Source organism: Plectropomus leopardus, chromosome 15 (genome assembly GCF_026936395.1).
Source record: "Plectropomus leopardus strain MGB_pleo_1.0 chromosome 15, ASM2693639v1, whole genome shotgun sequence".
In the NCBI taxonomy this organism is placed as follows: Eukaryota; Metazoa; Chordata; class Actinopteri; order Perciformes; family Serranidae; genus Plectropomus; species Plectropomus leopardus.
This window is the reverse complement of record NC_142190.1, coordinates 6,513,204-6,539,937: the sequence shown is the minus strand read 5'-3', so window position 1 is coordinate 6,539,937 and position 26,734 is coordinate 6,513,204. Positions and strand designations below refer to the sequence as shown.

Here is a 26,734-nt window from a genome sequence, read left to right as displayed (position 1 = left end):
GCAGCATAAGTTGCTTTTTGCTTTAGTCACTGCTCTCCACAGTGGCGTTTGTCATTTTTTTAGAGTCTGTGATAATTAATCACTATTATCTCTATGATCAGTGAGCCACAAGGTAGAAGGTGGTGTCTTTTCTTTTTTTCACCTCTTTTTATCCCCGCCTGTCTTCACCCTCCCTCATCTCCTGCTCTCTCTGCTCCCATTTCCTTCACCCCCGCCCCTCTCCTCCCCTGACCCCTCCTTTCTTTCTGTCTCCTAATGGCAGGTTCTCGCTGGCATCTCGCAGTGTCAGGAATCAAAGCGTGCAGAAAGCTCCCAGGAAGGCATATGGCGTGCTGTGTAACAGGCGCCAAGCTCCTACCCTTACCCTCCCTCCACCACCACCACCACCCCTTCTTGAGTCTCTGTATAATTAAGCATCACCACCTTCACCGTGGAACTGCAATGACTCACACTGTTCACAGATACAGCATCCATTAGAATAACGCTACCTACCCTGATGATTGTTACACACACACACTTCACTCTGACGGCAAGGTCGCTTATTGGAGTGAAGATGGGGAGGGAAAAAAAAAAAAAAAGCTGGTTAAGATTCAGTGGCATGTAGCTTGACATGAAAGCAAACCTTCAAACACTTCAAAAGTATCCAGAGCACAGCTTACATTTAGAAAATAAGCGGTGCTGCCAGGATAGGAATTGAATGTGCGGAGTGTGTGTCTGCACTGTGTGATCATAAGAGCTGTCTGGAAACGAACACCCTCTGCAGAAAGGTAGAGTATAGTGAGGCTTAGTAATGAAAGATCTGTAATTACTGTGTAGTGAACAGTAATGGTAACCTCCCACTCTACAGGCTTCTGACAGCCACACAGCTCTCTCAGGGGAGCACGGCTTTCTTTATATAACATGGCGCTCTGATCCAACTCCTATAGGAGCTAAAATATACTGTGCCAGGCCCAGTCAGAAACTATCAGTGAATACAAACTGGGTAGGACATCGGAGAAGTCTGGTGTTGAGATAGCCGCCTCTGCGTTCTTGGTATGAATCCTGTGAGGCATCACATGGTTGGCCTCAGACAAACTGCAAGGGAGAGACGCCTGAAATACATTTTGGTGCCTCTAGGTTATTTTTTAAAGAGTTTATAACTACTACCCTTGAAACCCAAGGTAAATTGGCTTGATTTCTTTCAAAAACAAGAGGAAGGGGAAAAGGCGGCGAGCCCAAAAAATAGCAAGAAATTAGTAAAAAAGTTACATGAAAATTACCTGAAAATAAGCACAAATTAGTAAAATAGAAAGCAAGCAAAAACAAACAAGAAAATAACTTTTATCTGTAACTAATTTTTAAAAACACAGTTAAGAGAATTAAATTAATAAACAAATTAATAAATATAATTGTCTAGAAATTTTTCGAAGCTTCATGTTTTAGCTGATTTTCATCTTTTGCTATTTTTTTTTTTTACAGTCTGTGGGTCATTTTTTGCCAATAAGACAATGTGAAACTTGACAAATTACTAAAGTTCCAAGAAAATTACCTATAAAATGAGAAGAAAATGTGAAAAATGTTAAGTTAAAAAACCCAATATGTACGTTTGTAATTTTTATCTTTTATGACCTTTCTAAAATAGTCTTTTAGTACCTTGAAAAGCGCTCTATAAACATGAATAATTGTAAAAATAACTTTCCCTTGTTATTTTTTCGATATTTTTCTAATAACCCTTCCCCTTTTTAAAAACTAATTTCTAGGTCATTTTCTTTAGCTAATTTCTCACAACTTTTGGATATTTCCTACCAAGTTGATTATTGCCTTTTTTTTTAACATGTTTCTTTTTTAAAGAATTCAAACCAATTTTCTCACACACACACCAGCTCTGAATGGTTACATTGCAGCCTTTTACGCAGCTTCCGGCGTGCTTTCTCTCTCTCGATACTGGACCAATTTCAAAAACTGTTGTTTCCATGAGTCACTTCGACACAAAAACATGGGAAAACTTGGTCCAGGTTGAAAAACTTTTTTTTTTTTTTCAGCCGGCTACAACCCTGCGTCTCTCCTGCAGAGGCTGCTGCTGCTCGCAGGAACTTGTCTTTGGTAGTGGTGTTTGCTCATCTGCAGACATCTCAGTGATCTTTCATATCACTTTAATAACTCCACTGTTTTTATGCTCAAAATTACTATCAAGGTCCCCCTGCTCTTGTGTGATGAATTCCTCTATGATCTACTCCTGAATGATGATTTCCGGGCCGCAGTGCCTCGCTGCCAAGCTGCTGCTTTGTTGTTATTTGCAGTGACACATGCAGGGGCTGGAAAAGGTCAATAGCTGATCCCATAGAGGGGAATAAGAGAACCTCTGGATCATAACATCTGCATATCTATGAGGCAGAGAGAGTGGCTGTGACTCGCTTCCGTGGATTTATTGACTGGAGTCTAAATGGGGAGTCATAATTGTGTGGCGACGAAGGAATCTGAGCAGGCTATATTATGTTAATGTGGCGTATGCTTGAAGAGAAGAAAGGGCTGCGGAGTGGTATTTGTGTTTTCCTGCCACTCAGAGTCTGAATCTGAGGCAGTCAGCTTCAAGGTTTTTGCTCTCCGTGTGTACTACTAACCACAGCTATTCATAGCTTTGATTGCCCCTGAGCAGAGCTTTGTCTGAGTGACTTACCAAACTGAGCAAGATGCAGTGTGTCTGAGGAATCGCTGTGTTTGTGCGATTTCTTTTTCTCAGTGTGTGTGAGAGATTCTATTTAAAAATCATTCATTTTCTAGTAATTAATTATAGGAATCTAGAGTGATGTTAATTCAACACTGTTTGCTACCGAGTGGAGTGAATCGGTGCAAAATCTGTGCCCTCCACCTCTGAGTCAGCTCCTGACTTCAGGATGCTCTTCCACCTTTCCCAAAGACAAGTCCCTTTACCTCATAAGAGAGAAACGGCAAGAAAAATCTTATTTTTTATCCCTTTTTAATTTTGAATTGTCCCCACGCATTACAAAATGTCATTTGTCGATTTAAAACATTTTTGAAGTCCAGAAAGTCACAGCTTGTTGTCGTACTAGTTAAATTTATGTGAAACCACTCAGTAAACTACATCTCTCATCTTACATGATATATTTGATTCGATTTAATTTGATTTGATGTGGCTTGACTTGATTTGAAAAAGATTTTAAAAATAATTAAACAATATGACAATAGCAGGAATGGATGATACACAAACTCAAAGAATAGATTCTAATACGCAACAAGAAATAAAATCTTACATGTTGGAAAAGGAGAAGAAGGAAATATGAACTTATTATTTCCTATCAGATAATCATCAGTTAATTCATTTGTGAACTGCAACATATGCACTTACATATTTACACATGCACACACTTAAATACATACAACCACACACAAATACACGCGTATATATCCTTATATATACATACATACAAATATATACCTACACGTACATATGTCCCACTGAATTTACACATATACACACAAATGCATACGTATTATATATATTATGCCTACATACATTTATGTATGCACCTGCACACAACCAGACACACAATAAACGGTTTAAAAACGGCACTATTTCACCAATACTGGCTAACTTGCTAGTTAGGTGACTTTGCTGTACATAGGCTTTATGCAGAAATGTAACGTTATCGTACTTGATGTGTTTTGTCCAGCGATTTCTGGTCTTTTTATCTAAACAAAACTTAACAAGAAATTAAATAAGCGCACAGGCATTGTAGCTCTGCAGAGAGAGAAAGCTTTGATGTAACCTTTGTGACAGCAGACCAGCAGAATGAACAATAAAATTTCATTTTCAGTGCGCCTGACGTGTTGCTGCTCCATCTGTGCCCAGAGTACACTCTGCGCTCCAAACAGCGCAGTGTATGAATAACTGAAAGGCATATATATTCCAATAGTGCTCCTTATGAACCTCCAAAATTTGAAAATCAGTAGATAGTGGTGGATTTTTTAGATGTTGCTGGCTTTAAAAAAAAGATTTAAAAAAATGATATGTCTCTCCCAACTGAATGTAGTGGGTTTTTTTTCTCAAAAAAAGGACCATTGGTTGTCCTCCAAAAGGGCAGGGACTTCGCCTCTGTATGCAGACAGGGGCGTTGCTATTTATTCGAGTATTTTTGGATCCTCCTCACATGAGGGCCCTGTGTACTCTGTCCCCCTTTTCACTCCCGGTCCTGAGCCCCTGCATGCAGACTTTCTCCAGCAATAACTGAAAGGCAGCTGCTGTCCTCAAGCCTGCCAGTCCTCATTACTGGCTGAAATGGAGTAAATTGATTGAAAAGGTTTTGTTATTTTCTCTGGGGGAGAGAGCGGACTTTGGGATCTGGATTCACAGTTTACAGTCTGTGTCTGTTCACGTGTTTGTGTGAAGTCTGTCCTGTGTAGGTGTGTGTGTGCATGTGCAGTGACTGGACTCAGTAGTAGGAGAGAACAGATTGTTCAACATGTATGAAAAAAAGCAAACTTCAGGCACTCAGAGGAGACGGAGTTATGTGAAGTTTTGATCAAAAAGCCTTTCATTGGTTACATGGCTTTGACATATAATTGATTTTAGACAAATACAGACTATTCCCTTGTCCCCCTACTTGTCATTTTCCATCTATCCACCAGATGCCCTCAGACTTTCCCTCCTTTCTCCATCACCTGACTGCCACACCCATCTACACACCTGGGCTGCATTTAGTCCCCCCAAAACTTTGCAAAATATTCATGTTAACAAATAAGGTGATGCATTGAACACCGGGATGTGTTATGCAAGAGCACTGCCCCTTAATGTGAATTTAAATGTGTGTTTTACTGGTAAGGAAAATATAACTTTACATTGCCAAAGCACAAAGTCTAAAGTTAAATCTACGAGGATTTGTTTTGTATCGGCTTACATGTCACTGTTGATTGGGTAACATCTCATCGCATTTCTCCTTCGCATCTTACAATACGGCAGAGCTACGACGCAAGTGAAGGAAATGTGGATGCAAGATAGGAAAAATGAGAATAACCCAGGGTGTCATTCAACCTACAAACTGTAGCAAAACAGTGCCCCCTGTTTTTAGATTGAACGGTTGATTGAACAGGTCCACCTGAGCCTCCCTGCCCACCTCCTCACCTGCATCTCCTTCACTCATCAGACACCCTCCACGTATACAAGCTCACCTCCTTCTGTTCTCTGTCCATTTGTTTACCTGTTCCAACCTGCCTTTTACCTTCCTGCTGGACTCTGTCAGCTCTTTCTTCTTTTTTTATATTAACAAATATAACAGTCTTGTTAAAAAAAACTCTTATCAGCCTCTGCAGGTTTTCATCAGGGTTCAATTTCAGAGCCACAAAGGCCCTTAAAGTATAAAAAGGCCAGAGATAATTGATGTCATTCAGAAAATACCACCCCTGACAAAAAGCAAAACATTTTAATGAAGGACAGAGAGGTTCATGTACAGTATGTTCAACCATGTTTACCTTTTATTTATTTTTTTATTTTTTGATTATCAGGAAGGACTTTATGAATGGTGCTCATTATCGTCCCCATGTTGTCCCATTCGTCCCAGTAGGACACACTCCTGAATGAAAAGGTCAAACTCTGATATCGTCTTCTGTTTTGGAGATTTTAACTGTTTTCTCTCCGGTCTTTGAGTGCATCTTAAGACCCACTGAGCTCACCGCTATCATTTTTTAGGTTGTGAGATTAAACCTGACTATTTTGTTGTCTAGGAGGTGGATAACATGAACTATTAGCCAGAGATGTGTTGCATTTTTACATTTTATTCAAATGACCTAATACAGATTCCATATGAGCTGAGTAATTTATCAGGAGCAGACCACATTTAAGTCCAACAAAAGTGGGTGTTTTTTGAAGAGAGTGCTAGACATGTTTGTAGTGAAAAAAGCAGGTATTTTTTAACCACAGTGTTGTCACAACATAAAATAAAAGGTTAAAACATAAAGAATCATAACGTTTTAGCACATTCACCACATATTTAATTTAACAATGAAACATATCCATAGTTTGCAGAAATGTGCAATGCCAACCTTTACTCTGGCGATGGTGTTCAGATGAAATATAACATGAACGCTTTGGTAATTCCCTCTAGGTGCTGATTGCATATTGCTATTAAAAACTCCAAAAGCTAACTTGGCCTTTAATTTCAAAACAAAAGTGGAATTGAGCAAAATTGAGTTTTCACCTGACAGTGTCTTTATACACAGGTGCGTAATTTACATTACCTGTGAGGACTGGGTGTAGCCTGGACTGCTCAGTGAAGGACAGATCGGGTCTTATTGTGTGATTAGGAAACTCCGATTGTGTGGTGCTGAGAAGAAGACAAATGTATGCACAGTGCATGACCAAAGATTCTTCCTTTGTGGTTTCAGGGGAAGCCTTTCTACACATTTCTTCACGGCCAAGTTACTTCTGTGTGCCATGTGCGGGATTAGATGTGACATGGTGGTGGATGGAAGGACTGTCATCATGTTTCCTCCTGCGCTCTGTGCGCTCTGTGCGCTCTGTGCGCTCTGTGCGCTCTGTGCGTGTGTGTGTGTGTGTGTGTGTGTGTGTGTGTGTGTGTGTGTTTGTGTGTGTTGATGATGTGTAGATCGGGAGGCTGCTGAGCACATATGTAAGTGTTATTTAGAGGTCAAGCTACCATGAGGGGTGCTGCAGGGGCCTTGATAACCTGACTCAAGTGTTTATTCAGACCGTTTGGACGATATCTGAATATCACATAATGTCGTCCAGTGCCTCCTTTTTATAGCTTGCTCTCTCTTCATGTTACCTTAACATTTCTCATCACAACGAGGCAGTTTAGGGCGATTATTTCGCCCCATATGGGGATGCTTTCATGTTTAGATGTGTGCCAGGATCGTTCAGGACTTCAGGACATGTTGAGCTGTAGTTGTAGCATCAAAAGTGCAGTTTTTAATTCCAGTTTTTGACATGTCCAACTGTGTTGGTAGCGACAACAGCGAGTGTATTTTGACGATAGTTCAGGACACATCTAGTGGAATTTTAGTGACAAAAGGAGAATTATAATGAGAATGAGAATTTTAATGTTTTGAGACATGTCCAGTCATGTTTGTAGCTAAAAAGGGTGTTTTTTTGTTATGAGAGTTTAGGACATGTCCAGTTGTGCTTGTAGCGACAAAAGTGTTGGGAGTTATTAAAAATAGTTTGCAGCATTCCAGACATTTTTGTATTGTCAATAGTTGATGCTTCATAACAACAAATACGGACATGTTTGTCCGTGTTTGTATGGATGGAGGGGCTGTCATGGTGTTTCCTCCTGCGCTGTGTTTGTGTCGATGACGCGTAGGTCGGGAGGCTGCTGAGCACATAGTGTTGTTTAGAGGTCAAGCTGTATATCATGAGGAGGGCTGCAGGGGCTTTACACAACATGATGATATCTTGACTCAAGTGTTTATTCAGACCGTTTGGGTGATATCTGAATATCTTATAATGTCGTCCAGTGCTTCCTCTTTTACAGCTTGCTCTCTCCTGATATATATTGTCCTCAAGTGAACATTTCTCATCATAACAAGGCTGTTTAGGGGGATTATTTCGGCCCATGCAGGGATGCTTTCTTGCTGCGATGTGTGTCAGGATCGTTCCTAATGACCTTCTTGTGTTGTCAATGTTCCACCAGTCCATGTGTCCTTGACTCTGTCAGCTGCTTAGCTGCCTGCAGAACATAAGGAGAATATGATCCTCTGGGTGTGTGTGTTTGCAGAGATCAGAGCTGTGCATATGGAGTGTGTATGCATGCTTAGTCTATATGTTGTTCTCTTTATGCTGGTGTTTTCTGTGTCTGTATTATGTGTGCAGGACCAGTGCAGCAAGCCCGTCCTCCACTACAGCACACGCAAGCCCAGGCTCCACTCTTCAGACATCCTGTGTGTCTCTGGTGAGTAATCAGGTAATTGATCATAGAGACAGGTAATTATTCCTGTGCCAAGCTCACTGGCAAATGAAAAGTCCAGCAAAAAGCATCCGTCTCATCCAACACAGCCTGGAGTAAGAGGACAAGGGAAGAGTAAAAATGGGGCTATGGGAGGATAGATGGCCAAACAAAAAAGCCCTTAAATCAGGAGCGAACTTTAAAGCACGCTGAGCCTGATTCACAAACGGTGCATACGCAGAAATCTGTGCGTAAACTGTTGGCACGAATGTTCTCGGATTCATCAATATTTTCTTTCCTGTATGTGTTTATTAAGTATGTAAAACTGCCTCAGACCATGCATGCGCAGAAAAATGTTGAAGTCCTGACTGTGGTAGACAATGTGAACACACACCTTTTAACTAAATACATAGCATATTAAAACTACATCCATTTAACCCTTTAACACCTGGATCAACATCAGTGTTCTTGCGCTGCATTCATATGCCTTTCACTAGCATTTAAACCTGAGAAAATTAGTTTTATGTCTTTCAAAAATCAAAAAAACATAATGCACAACTTGGCAAGAAATTTCTCGCAAACTTAAGAAGAAAGAAAACAGTAAAAGGTGACAGGGAAATTATCTAAAAATTAGCTTGGGGGCGGGGGGGCATTAGATATAATCAAAAAACGGGTGAAAAAGTGTACTTTTCTCAAGGGAACGCAAAAGTTTCCCAGAAGTTTCTCCACTTCTGTTTATTTACCAACATCTAATTTTTTTTTTCACCATCTAATATTTTTTCAAGCATCTAGTTTTTCACTATTTATTTTTTTATTCCCCAATGCCCCTTTAGGGGCCCAGTAAGAGTCAGAGAACTTTACTTTTTTTAAATACAAATGTGCTCATACTAATGAATCGATTATTAAATAAGTTGGCGACATATTATTATATAGTTGACAACTAATCAATAATATGAGTAATCATTCTAGCTTTATTATAAATGATACACTTCTGTGCAAACATGTTACCTTCATATCGAGAAGTGGAGGCCTGACAGTATACTGATTACAAATATTGATCATGCGCCAGTAATTTTGGATTATTTGAAGAACAAAATTGCCCACTGCACGCATGTCATTTCTATAAGTGAAAGAGGCCCATTGTGTCTGTGAGGTGTCTTCAGGTGTTTATAACCACAGCTCCTTGATGCAGGGACGAGTACAGGGATTAAATGGTGCTTCAGAAGGTTTTCTTGTTTAGCTACTTAAAAATACATTCCCACACGAGCTCCCATGGTCGCCCTTTAGATGTTTGAACAGGAGCCTGGAGTCGTGACGGCAGCAATCCGGCAATTAAAGCATTTCAGTGGTCGTGTGGCGTGTTTCACTCGGGCCTGCACTCTGTGGGTTGTAAAAGGTGAGCTACTGTCGGCGTGACAAAGTGCTTACAGGCAGAATTTTACCTCCCCCTGCCTGCATCTGTGATCTAGATTGCTTGCTTCATTGGTGTCATTTAGGTTTGTTCTGGAGCAGTGAGTAAACCAATCTCCTTACATACACCCCTGTCTGCAGTTTGCCTTGATTTATGAACAGGGAATAACCCAGCCAAACTTGAGGCTCATTTGTCACCTGTCATTAAGATGTACTGGTAAGGTGTTTTCCTGTTACAAATAGCCCCCCTCAGCCCTCTCAGTAGCTGCTGCTGCTGCTGGCTCTGTGCTGTGGAGGAAGAAGCTCTCCAGCTGTGTGTAGCTCGCACAGAAAGGAAGGGCATTATGTGTTGTCCAGTTTGTCTGCCGTAATTGCATTGCCGTCTATGCCACGAGATCTCGTTCCCCTCACGGCGATCACTCATTGTCATTTTTTATCTTTGCCAGTGAGTGTGCAGCTCCTTTTTTTTCCCTCCCTCCCCTTCTTCCTCACGCACCCCTCCACCACGCACAGAAGTGGTTGCGCTCTTGTGGGCTGAAACTCCCACTGGAGACAGACACTTATTTGGCTCCGGGATAAAGCTAGATGTGTGCTGAATTGAAATGCTAAGTCTAGCATGAAACTCGGGGGCCATGGGAGACTAATCAGTTGTTGAAAGGCAAATAAATAAATAAATAAAGGCACAAATCTAATTTAGCCCGGACGTATGCTCCTGCATTTCTTGAGCTTGACTGCTGCTGAAGCTTTAGTTGTGAAACAGTTGTTTTTTTTTCACCCTTTGTTTCAGTGCAGAGTGATGGAGGAACAGGAGGGGACATTAGAAGTGACGTAGGGAGGAGGAGGGGTGAATGGGTGAAAGAGCCACAGTTGCAGATTTGTCATTAAATATGTATTTCCTCCAGCAGAAATCCCTCTAAACACACTCCCTGAACTGACATTCAGTTGGTATCCTCCGAGCTGTGTGGAGGGGGTGAGGCGGGTGAGACACAAAGAGAGAGAATATGTTTGACAGGAATAAGAAACAAAAGCATGCAGGAGAAGCTGTCTGGAAGGAAAAGCAGAGCCGACACACCAGTTAATGTCGCTCTAATCAAACAGTGTTAAATATTCAGAAACCAAACGAGACGCACGAACGGGAGCCTTGTTAACCAACTTCAGATTTTGCAAATTTTTCTCCACACTAAATTGCAGCTTCTGTTCCAGGAGTGAAATAACTAGAGCATGTGTGACAGCTAAGATTACACATATCTACACAGTTAACGCTCATTAATATCCGAGGCCTAATTATAGCATTCGGAACTGAACTTGTAGGCTTAACGGTCTATTTCCAGAGAGGCTGTCAGTGTGTGTTCACTTACCTGTTCACACAGCAGAGAGGTGCTACGATGCCTCGTAACAGAGGTGTTCATGGGGGTAAACGGCAGGTGATTTTAAAGACACACACGTATTAACATTTTTACATATTTAATTGAATGCGTCAGACTAAAATGGCAGTTAAGTTGCTCTCTGATTCATACAGCTTTCTGTGTGTATTAATTTTTAAAATTATAATTAATTGCTGAATTTCAATAGTTAATCAAGATTAATCCTGTTAATGCATGTTTACAATTCCATTATTTTGCATTTCAAAACAGTTGTGTAGTCCATACTGAAAAAGTAAAGCCATTCAGATCGTCTTGATTGGGAATCAGATGACAGCATTTGCTTTTGTCAGGAGTTTCAGTTTAGTTGCTTTCTCTGATTAATTCAACTATTGTTTCCCTCAATTTTCGACCATTCTGCAGCTCTGTAAGTCATCTCCTTCAGTTTAGTTCCATCTACAGATCTGTGATGATTTGCACACTCCAAAATAGTGCTTTGCCGTCCTTGGCGATGCGGTTTCCCGCTGACATCAGTCTGATTAGCTGCACCTGTGAGCTTAGCTTGTAGGTGGCAATTTCAAGACTGTTCAGGGACCCCAATATGCAGAAATATGCAAATACATTAGGCGAAATTAACACATGTCTCATGCATACAAGAAACAGCATGGTTTTTGCCCAAAACTACATAGCATTGGCATAAAGCAGGCATGTCTGTAAAGGGGTACCCAGAGAACCAATTTTCATTTGGTCTCTTGAGGTTGGGCGTCAAGGCACCATTGTGAAATGGCCGTGACATTTGTCCTTGCCAAAAATTTAGCCTAACTAAGCTGACATGACATGGTTGGTACCACTTCTTCTTTTTCTAGTTTAATATGATACCAGTATCATCACTCTAGCTTTAAAACTCAGTACAACCTCTTAAACACTGGAATGTCGGCCAAGATCGCCAGTTCTTAATGCTGTTGTAAAAGATTTTAAAAATGTGTTATGTACAAACCTTAATTGTATCGCGATTAACACTACACAGTGACAGTCATATTTGAAATACACAGAATAATTACATAAACTTTACAGTTACATAAATTATGTGAGTCTATTCATCTCAGTGTTATTTGATTAAATTACATACATTTTTTTGTTTATTTTTTGCTGGATGGATGGAAGTTTTGTATACTATTGACATACATAAACCTGACAAAACTGACCATTTCTTTGTGTTTACGTGCATTAAACGTGTCATGTATTTTGCATAGATTTAGCTTTTGAGAGTGAGAGTGTTAATATATTTCTCATAAGATCTGACTTTTGCTGTAACTCAATATGTTTTCTAGAAATTGCTTTTTCAGTTGTATATAAATTGCCAAAATAATTACATAACATGAAAATTATTTTATACCAGCATGATATTTGTCAAAATAAATTAAGGTTTTTCTATTTATTCCGAGTCAAAATGCGTAAGGGAATACAACCTGAATGAAATACCAAGTGTGAAATTGATGTTCAATATCTATTTACATTAACTGCCAACTGCCTGGTTATGTTATCATAATTTGGAGGAAGCTGCCTGGAGTTCATTTAAAGTTGCTTTCTGCTCAGGTATATAATAACACGAGTGCTAACTACATGAACTTTATTCCAGGGTTCACTCCAAAAATACTTGTTTTAGTAATCACTTCCAGCACACGCTGGTATTCAATATATTCCTGTAGTGTGCATTGATTTGCAGCTTGGCTCAGTGGCATTTATAAAAATAATTGCATGCAGGATTGTCAGAAAATGTCCACTTGTTCTAAAAAAAAAGCTTCATAAAACCCTAAGAACATTTTCCCCTAAATTATTTAGCACTTGCTCCGCTCCTCCGAGGTTCCTTCATCTTTTTCTATAGGGAGGTAAAATCTACATTCTTCTGACAGTATAAACCAATATTTAAAATGCATCTCCATACACACACACACACACACACACACACAGATATAATATCCCCGTGGTGCTGCATATCATCTGTTAGAAATACATATCTGCAACCTTTATGATGACAGAGCTCAATTTGTTATTCAAGCAATCCAAAGATTTGTTTTATTGGCTTCTGTAAATGTTTGGGGGTTTTTTGCTTTAGGACAGGGATTCTCCACTTGCTTTGTTTTGAGGCCACTTTTGCAAAACAGGAGGCCATGGGCCAGTCACAGCAGCCCCATACATGTTTAGAGGATTTAGGGATGTTTCTAGAATTTTAGGATGTTTGTAGGATTTTAGGATGTCTCTAGGATATAGGACGTTTCTAAGATGTTAGGACGTTTCTTGGATTTTAGAATATTTCTATGATTTTAGGGCATTTCCAGGATTTTAGAGTATTTCTGGGATTCCAGGACGTTTCTAGGATTTTAGAATGTTTTCTGGGTTTTAGGACTTTTCTAGAATGTTCTAGGATGTTTTTGGATTTTAAGAAATTTCCAGGAATTTAGGACACTTCCAGAATTTTAGGATGATTCTAGGATTTTAGAACAGTTCTAGAATTCAAGATGTTTCAACGATTTTAGGGCATTTCTAGAATTTTAGGATGTTTATCAGCTTTTAAGACGTTTCTGATTTAGCTACGACTTCCGTCGAGGGGAGCAGGGGATCCTCCACTGCCACTTTTTTGGGAAAACAAGCTCTTTTTTGATGCTGTTTTGTGCATCCTTGCACCTTATTTATACTAAAAGTACAAAAGCATTCACCATTGTGAGTCGCTTTAATTTTACTGTGAATTAGAAAATTGTTGGGGGGACACCTTGCACTCTATCTGGGGCTAGATTTGGCCGGTGGGCCATAAGTTGAGTATCACTGCTTTAGGATGTCAACCTTCTTTTACTTCGCAAATCCTTAAGAAGGCAAAGCTGGGGATGCTGTGCCATTTTTTTAAATCTCTCAAAGTGATAGGGGAAAGCAGCTGTTTCCCTCAGTACTGGTCTGATTTAACACCAGCACTGGGCTTTTCACTGCTGATCTTGTCAAAAGAGGTGCGAGAAAGCCAGTCAGCGAGAGTTTTTAAATTCTGTCTCCATGTCAGTTCCTGTTCTGTGAAGGGTTAATCATGAGCTGAGTGCTGTAAGACCTCTCTGACTCTTAGCTGGAGCTTGCCCTGATGAACACAGTTTGCATGGCGCCCTGCTGTGACTGATGGTTGGAGAAACATGGAAATTGCATTCACAGGCTCGTTGGGAGCTGCTTTATCCTCCCTGTTGGTCTGATCCCACAAGGTCTGCAAACCCCAACTGTTAGTGCCGAAAATAGCTGTTTTTGTTGCTTTCTCCCAGTTCTCACCAAATGTGGTGAATAACATATTTTGATGAGCCCAAAAATCTTTGCATTGGTGACTAGATTCTGGGGTGTGGCGAAATTTAGCCTATTTGCGCTTTTTAGCTCCAAATGTTGTTTTGTTGTGAACCATCTGCATTTTTTCATCAGTTTTTAAGGCTCAAAAACATAAAGTTTCAACATATTCGCTACTTGATCACATTAATGTAAATTATCTGCAATTTGCAGAAATGTACAATGCCAAAATTTTATCAGTTATGAATATGTAGTCTTCAAAACCTACTTTTTTTTCTGTCAATGCAAGTTTTTCTGTTGAATTAATTCTTAATGTAATCATCTAATGAATCCGAGTTTCTTCTACTGCTGAGTGTTATAAAACTTATTTATACAATAGACAGTTTTCTCTTCAGTATCCATCATGTGATGAAGAAACGTTAAGAGTGCTCTGATAGTAACAGGCATGATTGGAAAGTACAGTGTGTATTTACATGCCATTTTTTGTACTCTGCATCATCCTCATTCATCCTCTGCTGAGGCCAAGTGTGACTCATCCAGTCACACATGTCCATGAATCAAAGCGAAAAGGCCAGAGTGAACAGTGTGTGTGCTGTGTGTGTGTGTGGGGGGGGGGCAGTGGGTGGAGGTGCCAGGAGTACAATAAAAAGGTTTCAATATGTCCTCAAAACCACATCAACACTGAGCCTCCATGGCACAGACGACCGGGCAGATGTTTATCTCTAATCAATATGAACACAAAGAGATTACAGCACAGTCTTATCATCTGTCATCTATTACAGCGTGGCTCCAGTAAATATACTGCTGGCTGGGCTACCTGTTGTGCAGGGTAAAACCTGCAGCAGAGAACTGACTGTGCAGCTTTGAGTGTCAGTGGCAGCAGTCCAGTCAGAGCTGTGGTGATGATGATGAAGCGAACTCAGCCGACTGTGCCCTTCCCAGGCTTTGTAAGTGGCATCATGAAAGCACTCGAACATGTAAGGGCAAACCTGATTTGCAAACCAAATACCCTCAACCAAAACGGTCTCTTTCAGCTGTTCACAAGTGGAGTATATTAAAGAACCATTTGACACTAAATTATATCACTTACAGTATGCATGCAGGGTTTTTCGCAGCTGCCACGAGTTTAACATTTCTATCCCGTCTGCAGTCATCTTGAGATTGGGGAGACAGAAGTTTTAAAAAAAAAAAAAATTTCTGATGTAGACATGCTGAGTTGATAGTTGATAGTTGATAGTTCCCAAGATCAGGACTGAGAATTTGAAAACATGCATACTTAAAATTAAAGATAGGGTAGGCAGATTAATTTTGTCATTTTCAAAAAATTGAATTTGCAAAATGACAGAAAGCCAGGGACCAGTTGCAGCAGCCCCATGCATGTTTCTATGATTTTAGGGAATTTCTCAGATTTTAGGACATTTCTAGGATTGTAGGTAGTTTCTAGGATTATAGAACTTTTTTAGGATTTCAGCACGTTACTAGGATTTTAGGACGTTTCTGGGATTTTAGGATGTTTCTGAGATTATATGAACATTTTTAGGATTTTAGGATATGTCTGGGATTGTAAAACAACCTAAGGATTTTAGGGGATTTTTTTTAGGATTTCAGTACATTAGGAGCTTAACTAGGATCTCTGGTGGGGAGTGCAGGGGATCCTCTAATGGCACTTTTTCTGATAAACAATCTCTATTTTGATGCTTTTTTTATGCACTCTGGCACTTATGTACCACCAGCATCCTACTGTAGACCACATTCGGCCCGCAGGTCGTAAATTGGTTATCACTGCCTCACTGTATGAAGCCTGTGGTTGTCCATTTTTTGTTTGTTTTTTTGGTTGGTTGGTTGTTTTGCTTTTTCCAGATTTACCTCTATCTTTTTCTCAAATGCTGGATGTTTTTATTGGTAAAATACTGAGGTGAGATATTACATCCAAAGCTGAGACTCTGACTTTGTGCTCAGTAAATCCCTTTCAGTGCAGGAAATGGAGCAGGCTGATCACACACATTACAGTATGCCAACCATATTGCCCCTCAGAACAAGACACTGTGCACAGTAAATGTAAGACACAGATGCAGAAATGCATAATGCATGAGCGTTGAGCAAGTGTTCACATAGCGAGTGTGCTATGTTGAGAGTATTTATGGCATATTGCACTGGAAATAATGACTCAAAACACACATATGTACACATACACGCACATGGCTGCAGACACACACACTGAACAAACTAGTCTCTGCTGGCAGTACAGGCGCATGTCTTCTTGGCAGCTTATAAACCGTATCAAACTAAGTGCCTGGCTTGCACTGAGCAAGTAATGACATGTACACTGTATTATTGCATGCATTAATAGAAATGTACACTTCCACCCTCACTAGACTGTCACTTCGACTCGTGTTAATAATGAGAAGTTATTACTGTGCTGTTCCTTACATCCAGAACAGATTTAGTGTACTGCATCTATTGATCACTGAGCAGAGGAGGATACTGTATCTGTCAGTGTTCTCTGTTGGGAGGAGATTGTTTACAGAGGCCTTGGCTGCTGCACTTGGTAAACTTATTGACCAGTAAGTAGCATGTTCAAATAAACCCTTCTCATGAATATTGACTGGCATCCCATAAAATGTTGACGAGTGTGCTGTGCTGCATCCTTGGGGGTGTGTTTTTCTTGGTTTTCCTGCAGATGCACGGATGGATGGAGTTCTTGTCATGTATTTTCATGAATGTTGCAGTCTGCTGTCTACAAGAAATCCTAAAAATAAAAAAAAAACTAAAATATTTTACTGTAGTAAGGCATAGGTTTTTCAAAACCTTAATGTCTTTGCACATTTTATCTGTCAATTAATGGTTCAACAGTTTGTAATCTTAATTTACAGACCTAAGGAATCCTGAGGTTACATTTTTGGTCATTCCCACTAATGCAGCTGCAGGTTTCACTGAAATCATTGAAACTTCCAACATAATGTGACTGAGCGAACTGCTAAAAGAGCTATCACAAATACAGCACTAATAGAGGCTATTATGCATCTAATCACTAAATTTGATTGGACTTTAATAGGGATTATATGGCCTGACAAATGACAAAAAAATTACTCAAAACAAGTTTTTGCTTTAATTTTAGCAATAAAAATTATCAAATGCAAACTGAAAAAAATACAGAGGGCTATGTCAGTATTGCATATTGCAAGTTGAAGCAGTTGAGTATTAAAAATGACCAATTCTGAAATCATACAACTGCGGAAGCCGAAAGAGAGTGGATGAGGAAAAGAAAATCCAGATTTTCATTTTAAAAATCATCCTAAACCACAAATTTGCATTAATTGATCAAATCGATTTATCACCCAGCCACTTTAATCAGGATACCTATTCCAAATATAAAAAAAAAGTGACAAAGTTCTTTTGTTTTTTAGTCTAAATTAACTTATTTTATAGCATTTTTGTGTATCATTTACTTACCCTGTATTATGTTGAATTTTTTTGAAAAACACTTTTTCTCGCAAGCCGCCATGATGAACAAAGAAATCCAAAAATGGATAAAATTGTACTTCATTTAACAACAGCAAACCTATATGAAAACATTTACAAAGTCACACAATCCGTGCAGTATATGTCATCCATATATCATATGCTCAGTACTTCCCAAACAGACAGCTCTTTCCAGTGGGAAACTGAACTAAAAGTGAAAGCTATCTATATACTCTTCAAAGCCAGACTGCATTTGCAAAAACAGTAATTTAACTAATTACAGACCATAATTGAACAAATTTATGCAATATTTATGTGTATTTTAACATGTAATAATAGACTCCTTATCACACTCTATACATAGAGTACAATACAATACAATAGACATAGATTTGACCTCTGCTTGTTTCACAGCCTACTCGTGAGTAGACTCAACTGGAGCTCACACTTTGACATTTACGAGCTGGAAATTGAATTGAGACTCTGACTTCACAAATTAAGTGACTCAAACGAGGGTCATTGCGTCTCACATCTGTTGTTTCGTTTGATATAGAGTTTTGGCGATATCCATCAATCACAGCGCTACTTTAATTCACACATTTCTGCAAGTGTTGCATTTTTTTTCCTCGGCATGATCAACTAATGTAATGAACGCAATGCAGAAGGGTAAGGGGCGAGGCTGGAAGGAGGGCGGGGGTGCTGATGTGTTGCTGATAGGGCAATGAAAAGCTGTCATGAGGAAGGGAGGCCGACCGTGTGGTAAATAGGCCTCTTTATCAATCAGCTGAGGAGGAGAACACATGGGCTCTGGAGTCTCCTCCGTCCCACACACAGCCTCCAATTAAACAATTATGGGCCCAGGCTGCTCTAATTGGAAACATGGCTGGTCCTGTTGCACAAGGGCCTCCACTCCATCAACAGCCCCTTGGCCACCCATCTCCATGCCACTCAGCATGCCCTTGAGTTGAACTCTAACATCCCCATTGCTCTCTGTCTCGCTGCCCCCCCGCTCCTCTCTCTGTCTCTCTCTCTCTCTCTCTGTCTGCTTGTCTCTCTCTCTCTCTGCTTCTGTTTCTGATCTAATTGCAGCAGTCCATATGGATGGTGGGAAAACTGCAGTGTCTGCAAACCTGGGTGTATTTCCTGTGGCTGCTGTATCCTTTATTATGGCACAGGCTGCTTTAAAGAAAGAGTAAGGATTCAGGATTGTACTGCACCGATACTGTTGTGTACATTCTGCATGACCAACCCAATGGCTAGTAAACATGATGGCATCCTACGTTTCTGCAAAGCATCAATACTTCACATTTGTACATTACGGTGTCATGGATACGTTGAAACGTTACCTGAAGTCAATGTGTAGTTAGTTTCATCACTTTCAAAGCTACAAACACAACTGGAAATGTTGTAAACGTTGGTTAAAAAACACTGGCTTTTGTCGCTACAAACACAGCTAGAAATTTCCTGAAGTATCGTTAAAAAAAAACCACTTTAGTCACTACAAACACGGCTCACCGTGTCTCAGACTGTTGTTAAAAATGACCCGCTTTTGTTGCTACAAACACAGCTGGATATTTCCTGAGCGTTTGTTAAAATAAACTAACTTTTGTCACCACAAACAGGGAAATGGAAATACTTTGGGATACAAAAATGTTTTGGCTTTGGGGGTACAATCCAGGCTGAAAAAGCAGTGATGTCTTAAGAAAAAAAACAACCATTTTTCAGGGAAAAATAGTGACAGATTGCTTAAAAACACTGACGTTTGATCCGGAAAAAGGATCTTGAACCGCTGAAACACACGGTTTCGTTGTTTGTTGGTCACAAACCAGCAGGCTGGAGCTTCTAGGTGACATGCCATCTACCATCCCCTCCACCTCCCAATGATAAAGTCAGCTCACGTACTAAGTGAATTGGATACAAACATTGATCATGTATTGGCTGTTTGCAGACACATACAACGCCAACATTTTTTTCTGGCAACTAGACTGGCATGTCTCCTTTTAAATTTAATTTCTCTATTTTCGCATGACGAATACTCGTCATGTTCTGTAAAAATAACTCTGCGTAGAAGCAGACGTTGTAAACCTGAATAATTACACCTCTTCAGTGTGAATGCTGCTTCCTCGGATGTGGCCCGTTCCCTTAGTGTCACTGTGAAGAAAATGACAAAGCACCATGTCACAGAGGAATGCCGGGCATGTTGTAGCCAGTCACCCAGGTCAACCTCCTGACAGCGGGCCAGTTTTTATGGTTTTGCTGACTGCTGCTTTTGATGGTGTAATTGTGACAATGATCTCATTCTCTCTCTGCCTGGTCTCAAGGAGCTCTGCGCTCAGCCTCCTTCCCAGTGGCTGGCAGTTTGGAGGGAGAGGTGGGGGTGCACATTTCATTAGCTTTCAATTCATATTGAATTTATTAATCCCATGCTGCTTCTGCAGGGTGGGAGGCTGCTTAAGAAGGGGGGGAGAAATACCCTCGATATAGATACCTTTCCCTCCATCTGCTTGCAATGTGTGTGCAAAAGTGTATGAAGGAGAGGAGGGAGAGGGGGGAGGGAGGGAAGGAACCAAGAAGGCGGGAAGGGAGAGGGAGAATAACAACGACAGCCTAACAACAAGGGCTTGTGAAAAGACTGCAGCGGGAAAAAGTGTGTCAGATCATTTACCAGCGGGGATGCACGACTTCGTCTCTTTAAAGGCAGCAGCCCTGCAGAAAGGCTCTTGTCTAGTCAGCACTGCAACAAAGGCACGGCTATGGCTTTATTTACGCGCCTGGAATGTTCCTGTGTGCACAGGGGCAGCTCCCGAACAACTAACCCTCAGCTCCATCAAGGGAGGGAACATGGCGCTAACCTCAGCCAGACCTCACCCCAGATAGAGAGGCAAAGAATTGCTGCAACAACTGAGCTGACAAGCACGTCACACTATTTAACTACAGAAGTGACTCAACAAAGAGCAGCTCTCTGCCTAACTGCTTCTGAATAACACTGTTTGACGTCGTTCTGAAGAGACTCGTGTTGTAACACAGTGGTCCTTTTACAAAGCAGTTGAATTTGAGCAGGTGTCAGCTGACAAAGAACTGAAGTTTATCCATCAGTGATGTGAAGACAGTTTACAAGCATTATTTTTTTCATGATATAACACATAATAGACCCGCAGAACTACCAGGAGATGAGGCCTTCTTTTTTCTGCCTTCACGCTGGTGATAGCCAAGGCCGGAGGCATTATATTTTGGATTCGAACACATTCTCACTCCAAACTCTGTCAGGACCCTCCACGTCAACCTATGACGTTTTTGGTATCCTTGTGCGAGCAAGCAGAACAGGAGCTTGTTAGCTGGAGGTATTCATTTTGAAGTTATTTGGAAAGGTTGTAGGTGTTTTAGCCATCCAAATATTTGCTTTAAATGAACAATAATAATCTAATAATGATAATAAATTTGGCACAAACATTCAAATAGAGTCAAGGATGAGCTGATTAGATTTTGGTGGTCAAAGGTCAAGGTCATGGAGACCTTGCATCCTGCTCATTTTGTGAATGAATATCTGAAGATGGCCTTTAGGGATTTCCCTCAAATTTGGCACAAACATCCACTTGGACTCGAGAATGAATTGATTAAGAATCTGCTGGTTGAAGGTCAAAGGTCAAGGTCACGTGACCTCATAAAACATGTTTTTGGCCGTAACTCTAGAACATTGAGTGCCCACCTTAAAACTGTGCTGATTGTACAGATCTTCTGTGCTGCCGGGGTAAGATGTGTGTAACGTATTCATGATTTACAGATATGGATGTAAACTGTAAGTGCATCTTCACTGGTGCGCAGAGGCATACAACCGCGTGCTGGTATATGTACTTTGCGGTGAGAACGCTTCTGGTTTACAATCTGCTCCGCCTGACCCCTCGCTCAGCGAGCCTTCACACACTCCACCCGGCTGCTCAGATGGAGGCTGAGGGCACGGAGCCAGCCCCTCTGCCTCCTCAGCACTCTGCAGCCCTCTCAAGCTAATGATGAGGGCTGCTCCCACTTTGTCACACCAAGAACTCTCAATTTGCCTTTATTGTGCTTGTGTCCTTGTGTGGGAGGGGCTGGGAGGTTCCCGTTCAAGTTTGGGCGAAGTCAACTGTTTTTACAGTGGCAGCAGTATGGGGTGTGATGTTAGAGTAAAGCAGAATTTGACCAAGGCTGCACCATGAATTCTTATAAGGTATAACTCCAGTGAAAACAATCCTGTCTGCTCCTTGAACTTTTTTCTCTTTTTACGGTGTAGGCTGCTGCTTTACAATTGTCATAACTATAATAATGTTCCCAGATGGTTCTGGTACTCTGTGGTTTCTGGTTGTTGAATGATTTAACTGTAGTTTTGGTTACAGGTGCTTCTGTTATTTTACAAATTTAAACCACCAAAGAGTTAATTCATTCAGGTCATCTGTGACATTGATGGTTTTGTCTTTGTTTTTCTACAAACACAGCTTGTAATGTCCCCAACTTTTAAAAAGACTGCTTTTGGTGCTACAAATACTACTTTTAAATGTCCCAAACTCATTAAAGAAAACCCGCTTTTCTCACTACAAACACTGCTGGAAATGTTTTGGGGATACAAAAATTTTTAGGGGTACAATCCAGGCTGGAAAAGCAGCGATGTCTCGATTAAAACAACCACTTTTCATGGCACTATGCCAGTTCGAAAAACAGCGACAGATCACTAAAAGCTCTAACATTTGATCCGTAAAATGCCACTTTTTTTACTTTATTATGTACATGCTAGGCCCCTTCAAAGCTTTAAAAAGTTATATGGAAGAAAAATGAATGGTCTAATATTTGTATTGAACAGCTAAATGTGATTGGACGGGCATAGTTCTGAGTCGGATGCAACCTCCGTCATTATACCTTTTCCCTGCACACCTGGCACTTGTCAATCACCTGCCACCATCAGTGTACCTGCAGGCTTCCAGCTCACACCAGCAGCCATCAGTGCCAGATATTCCATCTCATTCTTTAAAAAATAATCAGGTTTCTTGACGGGGTTGCTTGATGGGATTTTCTACTTCAAAATGTACAAGCTGCAAGGACTGCATCTTTATAAATGTCTGGAATTTTAAAAAAAAGTTTAGTGCAGTAAATTGGCGCCTCATTTTTTTCACAGTTATGTAAGCCAAAATATTAATTACGGTGAACACAATGCAAAATGCCAAAAGTGATAGTAGCAATAAAGCATCACAGTGACAATTTCACAAATATCCCATGCTCTGTTACTGGCTGCAGTAAACATTTTTATTTTAAATATGTCTGAATTTGAGCCAAATGAGAGCCAATTAAATGCTGTGCATGATGTTCTCTGTTTGCCTCAGTTCATGGGTCAAGTTTTATTTTCACCGCCTGGCTCTCTAGCCAACTGCGTCATTATGTTTTATGTTGCAGTACAAGTTAGATTTACTTCCCAGATGTAACTTTATCAGCAGACTCTAACACTGGTGCTTTTATTTTCAAGTTTAATTTTCAGTTTTCTGCTATTAAAACAGATTTACTGTACTGAAAAAACAGGATATTAATTAATTTACATGATTTCTTTATTACTGATTACAAAAGGGTTAATTGCCATCTAGAGAATATAAACCAAATAGAGTAAGTACTTAAATCTCATGCCTTTTTTCATTTCATATCAGCCTTGTGGCACTTTAACATTATATCATTGTAATTCAGGCACAACCTTGGCGCTCAACATGTTTTTATTCTACATTTTAATAACTTTGCAGTCAGGGCCAAGTACCATTATGTGAGTAAATGAATGAAACAAGTGCTTGTTCTCATTATTTTAAAAAGCTCTCCTCAATCCATCAGACTAGGTTTGCAGGTACTTTGAGAAAAAGAAAAAAAAACTCAATACGCAGTGTGTGTGTATATGTTTGTGTGTGTTTGAGAGGGCAGGAGAGAGGGGAAAGCAAAGAGCACATATCTCTGTGTGCTTTAACATGGGGGCGGGGAGGAGGGCTACTTTATTTGAACATGGCACGCTTGTTGACCCTCTTCATAACTATTCCTCCGTTGCAGAGGCCAAGAATGGGATATTACCACTTAGCCTCTGTAAACACAAGTAACGCTGTTGAACTCTGGACCTCAGAGTCGTGCTCTTAGCTGCTGAATGCTTCGGTTGTGTCTGCCAGTGGAGGGAAAAACCTTTCCTGTCTGTCAGGGTGGTCAATGTTATTGATTTGCAGAAAGCTTTTCAAACATGTCACGTGAGTCTTGTGATCTTTCAGTAGCAGCGCTGTTCGTCCTGTCTCCTGCCCTGTGTATAAGGTCATGGGACACACAGCTTCACATGCACACACACACACACACACACACACACACACAAACATAAGAGGGGATGAAGCTTCACATTTCTACATAACAGTATTTTTGCTGTTTAAACATGTTACATTAACTCAGAATTAAAATGTTAATGTTCTATCTTATCAAACCAATCACTGGATTTTTTGGGGGGCATTTTTACAGTTCAGCAAACCAAGGATACATTTAATGTGCATGTTAATATGGTTAGATTTGGGCACACAGAAACACTTGTTTATGCATAGGAAAATATCACATATTAGGTTAAAATACCCAGTTTGGGGGGCACAGTCCATGCTAGAAAAGTGGCGGTAATAAACACCCACTTTTTGTGCTACTATCCCGGCAGGAAAGCCACAGTGTCTCGTCAAAAACGACTAGTTTTCATGCCATTATGTCCACTAGTAAAATTAGGTTTAGGCAACCAAAGCATGTGGTTATATTCAGAAAAGACATCATGATTTGGTTTTACATTTGTATGGGAAGTAAACACCAGGTTTCTGGGTGAAAGTCCTGGGGTTGTTGGACCCATCCACCACCACTCCTGGCTGTCCCATGGCAGCCTTCCAGCTCCTTATATTGTTACCGGCAGCATTTCTTTTGCGCTGGTGTCTGACCCTGAAATCACTGACAATTTCATGACTTCAGAATGAAACGGTATATTTCACAACATACCACTACCTTCATGCCAGAATAAAAAACTGAACGCTATTGCCCCTTGATGACACTAATGTGGCCCTCCAATTATTTTTGGAAAGGGGCGTCCAGCAGTTGTAGCCTCACAGGGTGGCTGGCCTGTTCTCATTCCAGAATCGTAAAATACCTCCTTTGGCAGTGCTTTCAGCATAAGATCCCGACACCAAAAGCCACCTTTCATGTCTGCATGATATGCCGTTGGAAAATGTCTGCTGAGAGTTCAACTGGACAAAACCGGTTGTGGTGTTATTATATGCTGCCAGATGGCTGGACAGCCAGATTACACCTGCCAGGTCCACATGATACACAAACGGGTGGCATCACTTGAGAATGCGGCCAGATGTAACCTGCGGCGTCCACATGATACGTGACAGATCACTGTCAGGTTGAAAACATGCTTGTAATGACATAATATAAGGAGTGCAATAAGACCTGTAGAGTGGGGAGGTGGTGGATGGATCCAACAAACCCCAGACTTTCATGCAGGAGTCTGGTGTTTGCTTCCTGTCTGAATGTGATGTTTGTTCTCTGCACCTTACCATGTGCCAGCATGTGCGTCGTGGCGTTGGTTTTCATGTATTTTTGTTGCCTAAACATAACCCGGTGCAGCGTCATCCCACCATGTGCTTGTGCTGACATCAGTGCATCAGTGGCATCCTGAAGCGTAAATATCAGACAAGGACACCTAGAGCATAATATGTAGATATGCAAGTCCACTGCTAAATGGCGATATGTGACATCTTGGGATAAGAACATGTTGGGGTGGCCATGACCCCCCTGGCCGCCCCCCTTGGAGGCACCACTGATTGTATCACCTTGAGTGCTTCATGCTCTGCTATTTAAGCATGTTAAATGAACACCGAGTCTAATTTTTAATGTTCTCCCATCTTTTCTGACCACAGGCACTCATTAAAGTCAGCCCATGTTCTCTTTCTGGCTAAATCTAGGATTTATTATTCACTTTCTCATGCAGGATTTAGTCACACAACAGTGAGGCAGGCCCCTCTGGCAAATGCTCCTATAGCAGAATGGCAGGGACCTCAGAGCATGTCAAATCAAATGTCAAAAAAGCAGTTGGCCAACTCCAAACTATCTCAGATTTTCATTTCCCCAATATTCTTGAGTGCTGCTGGGATAGAATATATACGACAGAATGTCTCTGTGGGACTCAGATAAGACGGAGCCGGAGATAAGTGAGAGAAAACCATCACCAGATATGATAGCAATCTGGTCTCCACATTAGTTACCCCGCTATGACAACTGTGCTCATCGGCTGTGCTATTAGATGTTTTTTTTCTGTTAAACAATCTTATACAGATGGTATCATGCCACAATTGTTTTTTGTTGGGTTTTTTTGTATCAAGGAGAGTGGTGATAAAGCGTGGGAAGCACTGAATGTGCGATTATCATTCATTCCTATGGGGAGATTTAAGGTTGAGAAAGCCGCTCGATCCTTTGGGACGAGATGAAAGACACAAAGCTTATGTCGCAGGGCCTCAGAGACCATACAATACAAGCACAAAACTCTTGTTTAACAATGTTTTGGTAATTAGTTTAAAGTGCTTGCATAATTAGCTTATCTATTCTGGATCATATCATTTTGATCTGGAATGTTTCCTGTGTTTTTCCATGTGAGGAGCAGATGGTGATTTGGCTGTGGAACAGTGTGGACAGTGAAGTTATTGAAAGAACAAACACTGCATGTTGCACAAGTTTGGACTTCACATGACTTTTTTTGATGACTTTAGACTCAACTTGGACGTAAACGCTAATGACTCGTGGCATCGCTTGGACTTGAGCCTTTTGACTTAAATACTTAAAGACTTTGTCGATTTTCAACCGCCAAATGGGACCATCTGAGGGGCACATGAACGCAGCACATTACTCTTATGTTAATCCTTTGAAAACTGAGCAAATTTGCTTGATTTCTTTCAACAACACAGAAAACTGGCAATAAGAGACTTTTAAAAAATCGTGAAATTAACAAAAAATTAGTAAAAAGTTTAAAAATAACAAAAAATATAAAAGTCAAAACAAAAACAGGAAGTGACTTTCAAAAAGTGCTAAAGTAAATAAATAATTAAATATAAATAATAATAATTTCTAAGAATTATAACAATTAGAAATATAGTTTTGTTGGTATTTTTTTTGTTATTTGTTATTTGAAGATTTTCCAATGATCCTCTCTCTTTTAGATAATTTTGTTCTCACCTTTTACTATTTTTTTTCTTTGCAATTTGCAGAATATATATCTTTGCCAAGTTG

At 40.4% G+C, this 26,734-nt stretch overlaps 1 protein-coding gene across 3 annotated transcripts in view; it reads left to right on the top strand.

Annotated features, from left to right (window-relative positions):
• rps6kb1a (ribosomal protein S6 kinase B1a) overlaps positions 1 to 26,734 on the top strand; it is an 80,877-nt gene that overhangs the window by 49,720 nt on the left and 4,423 nt on the right. For 2 of the 3 annotated variants that reach the window (XR_015778931.1, XM_088088521.1), the window contains one exon: positions 7,826 to 7,904. Coding sequence is in view for 2 of the 3 variants with exons in the window: in XM_088088521.1 (XP_087944647.1) it covers positions 7,826 to 7,904 (79 nt within the window). In the remaining variant the exon portion in view is untranslated. Of the gene's footprint in view, positions 1 to 7,825; positions 7,905 to 18,532; positions 18,974 to 26,734 lie in introns of those variants that run through there. The other variant, XM_088088522.1, reaches the window with a different exon arrangement.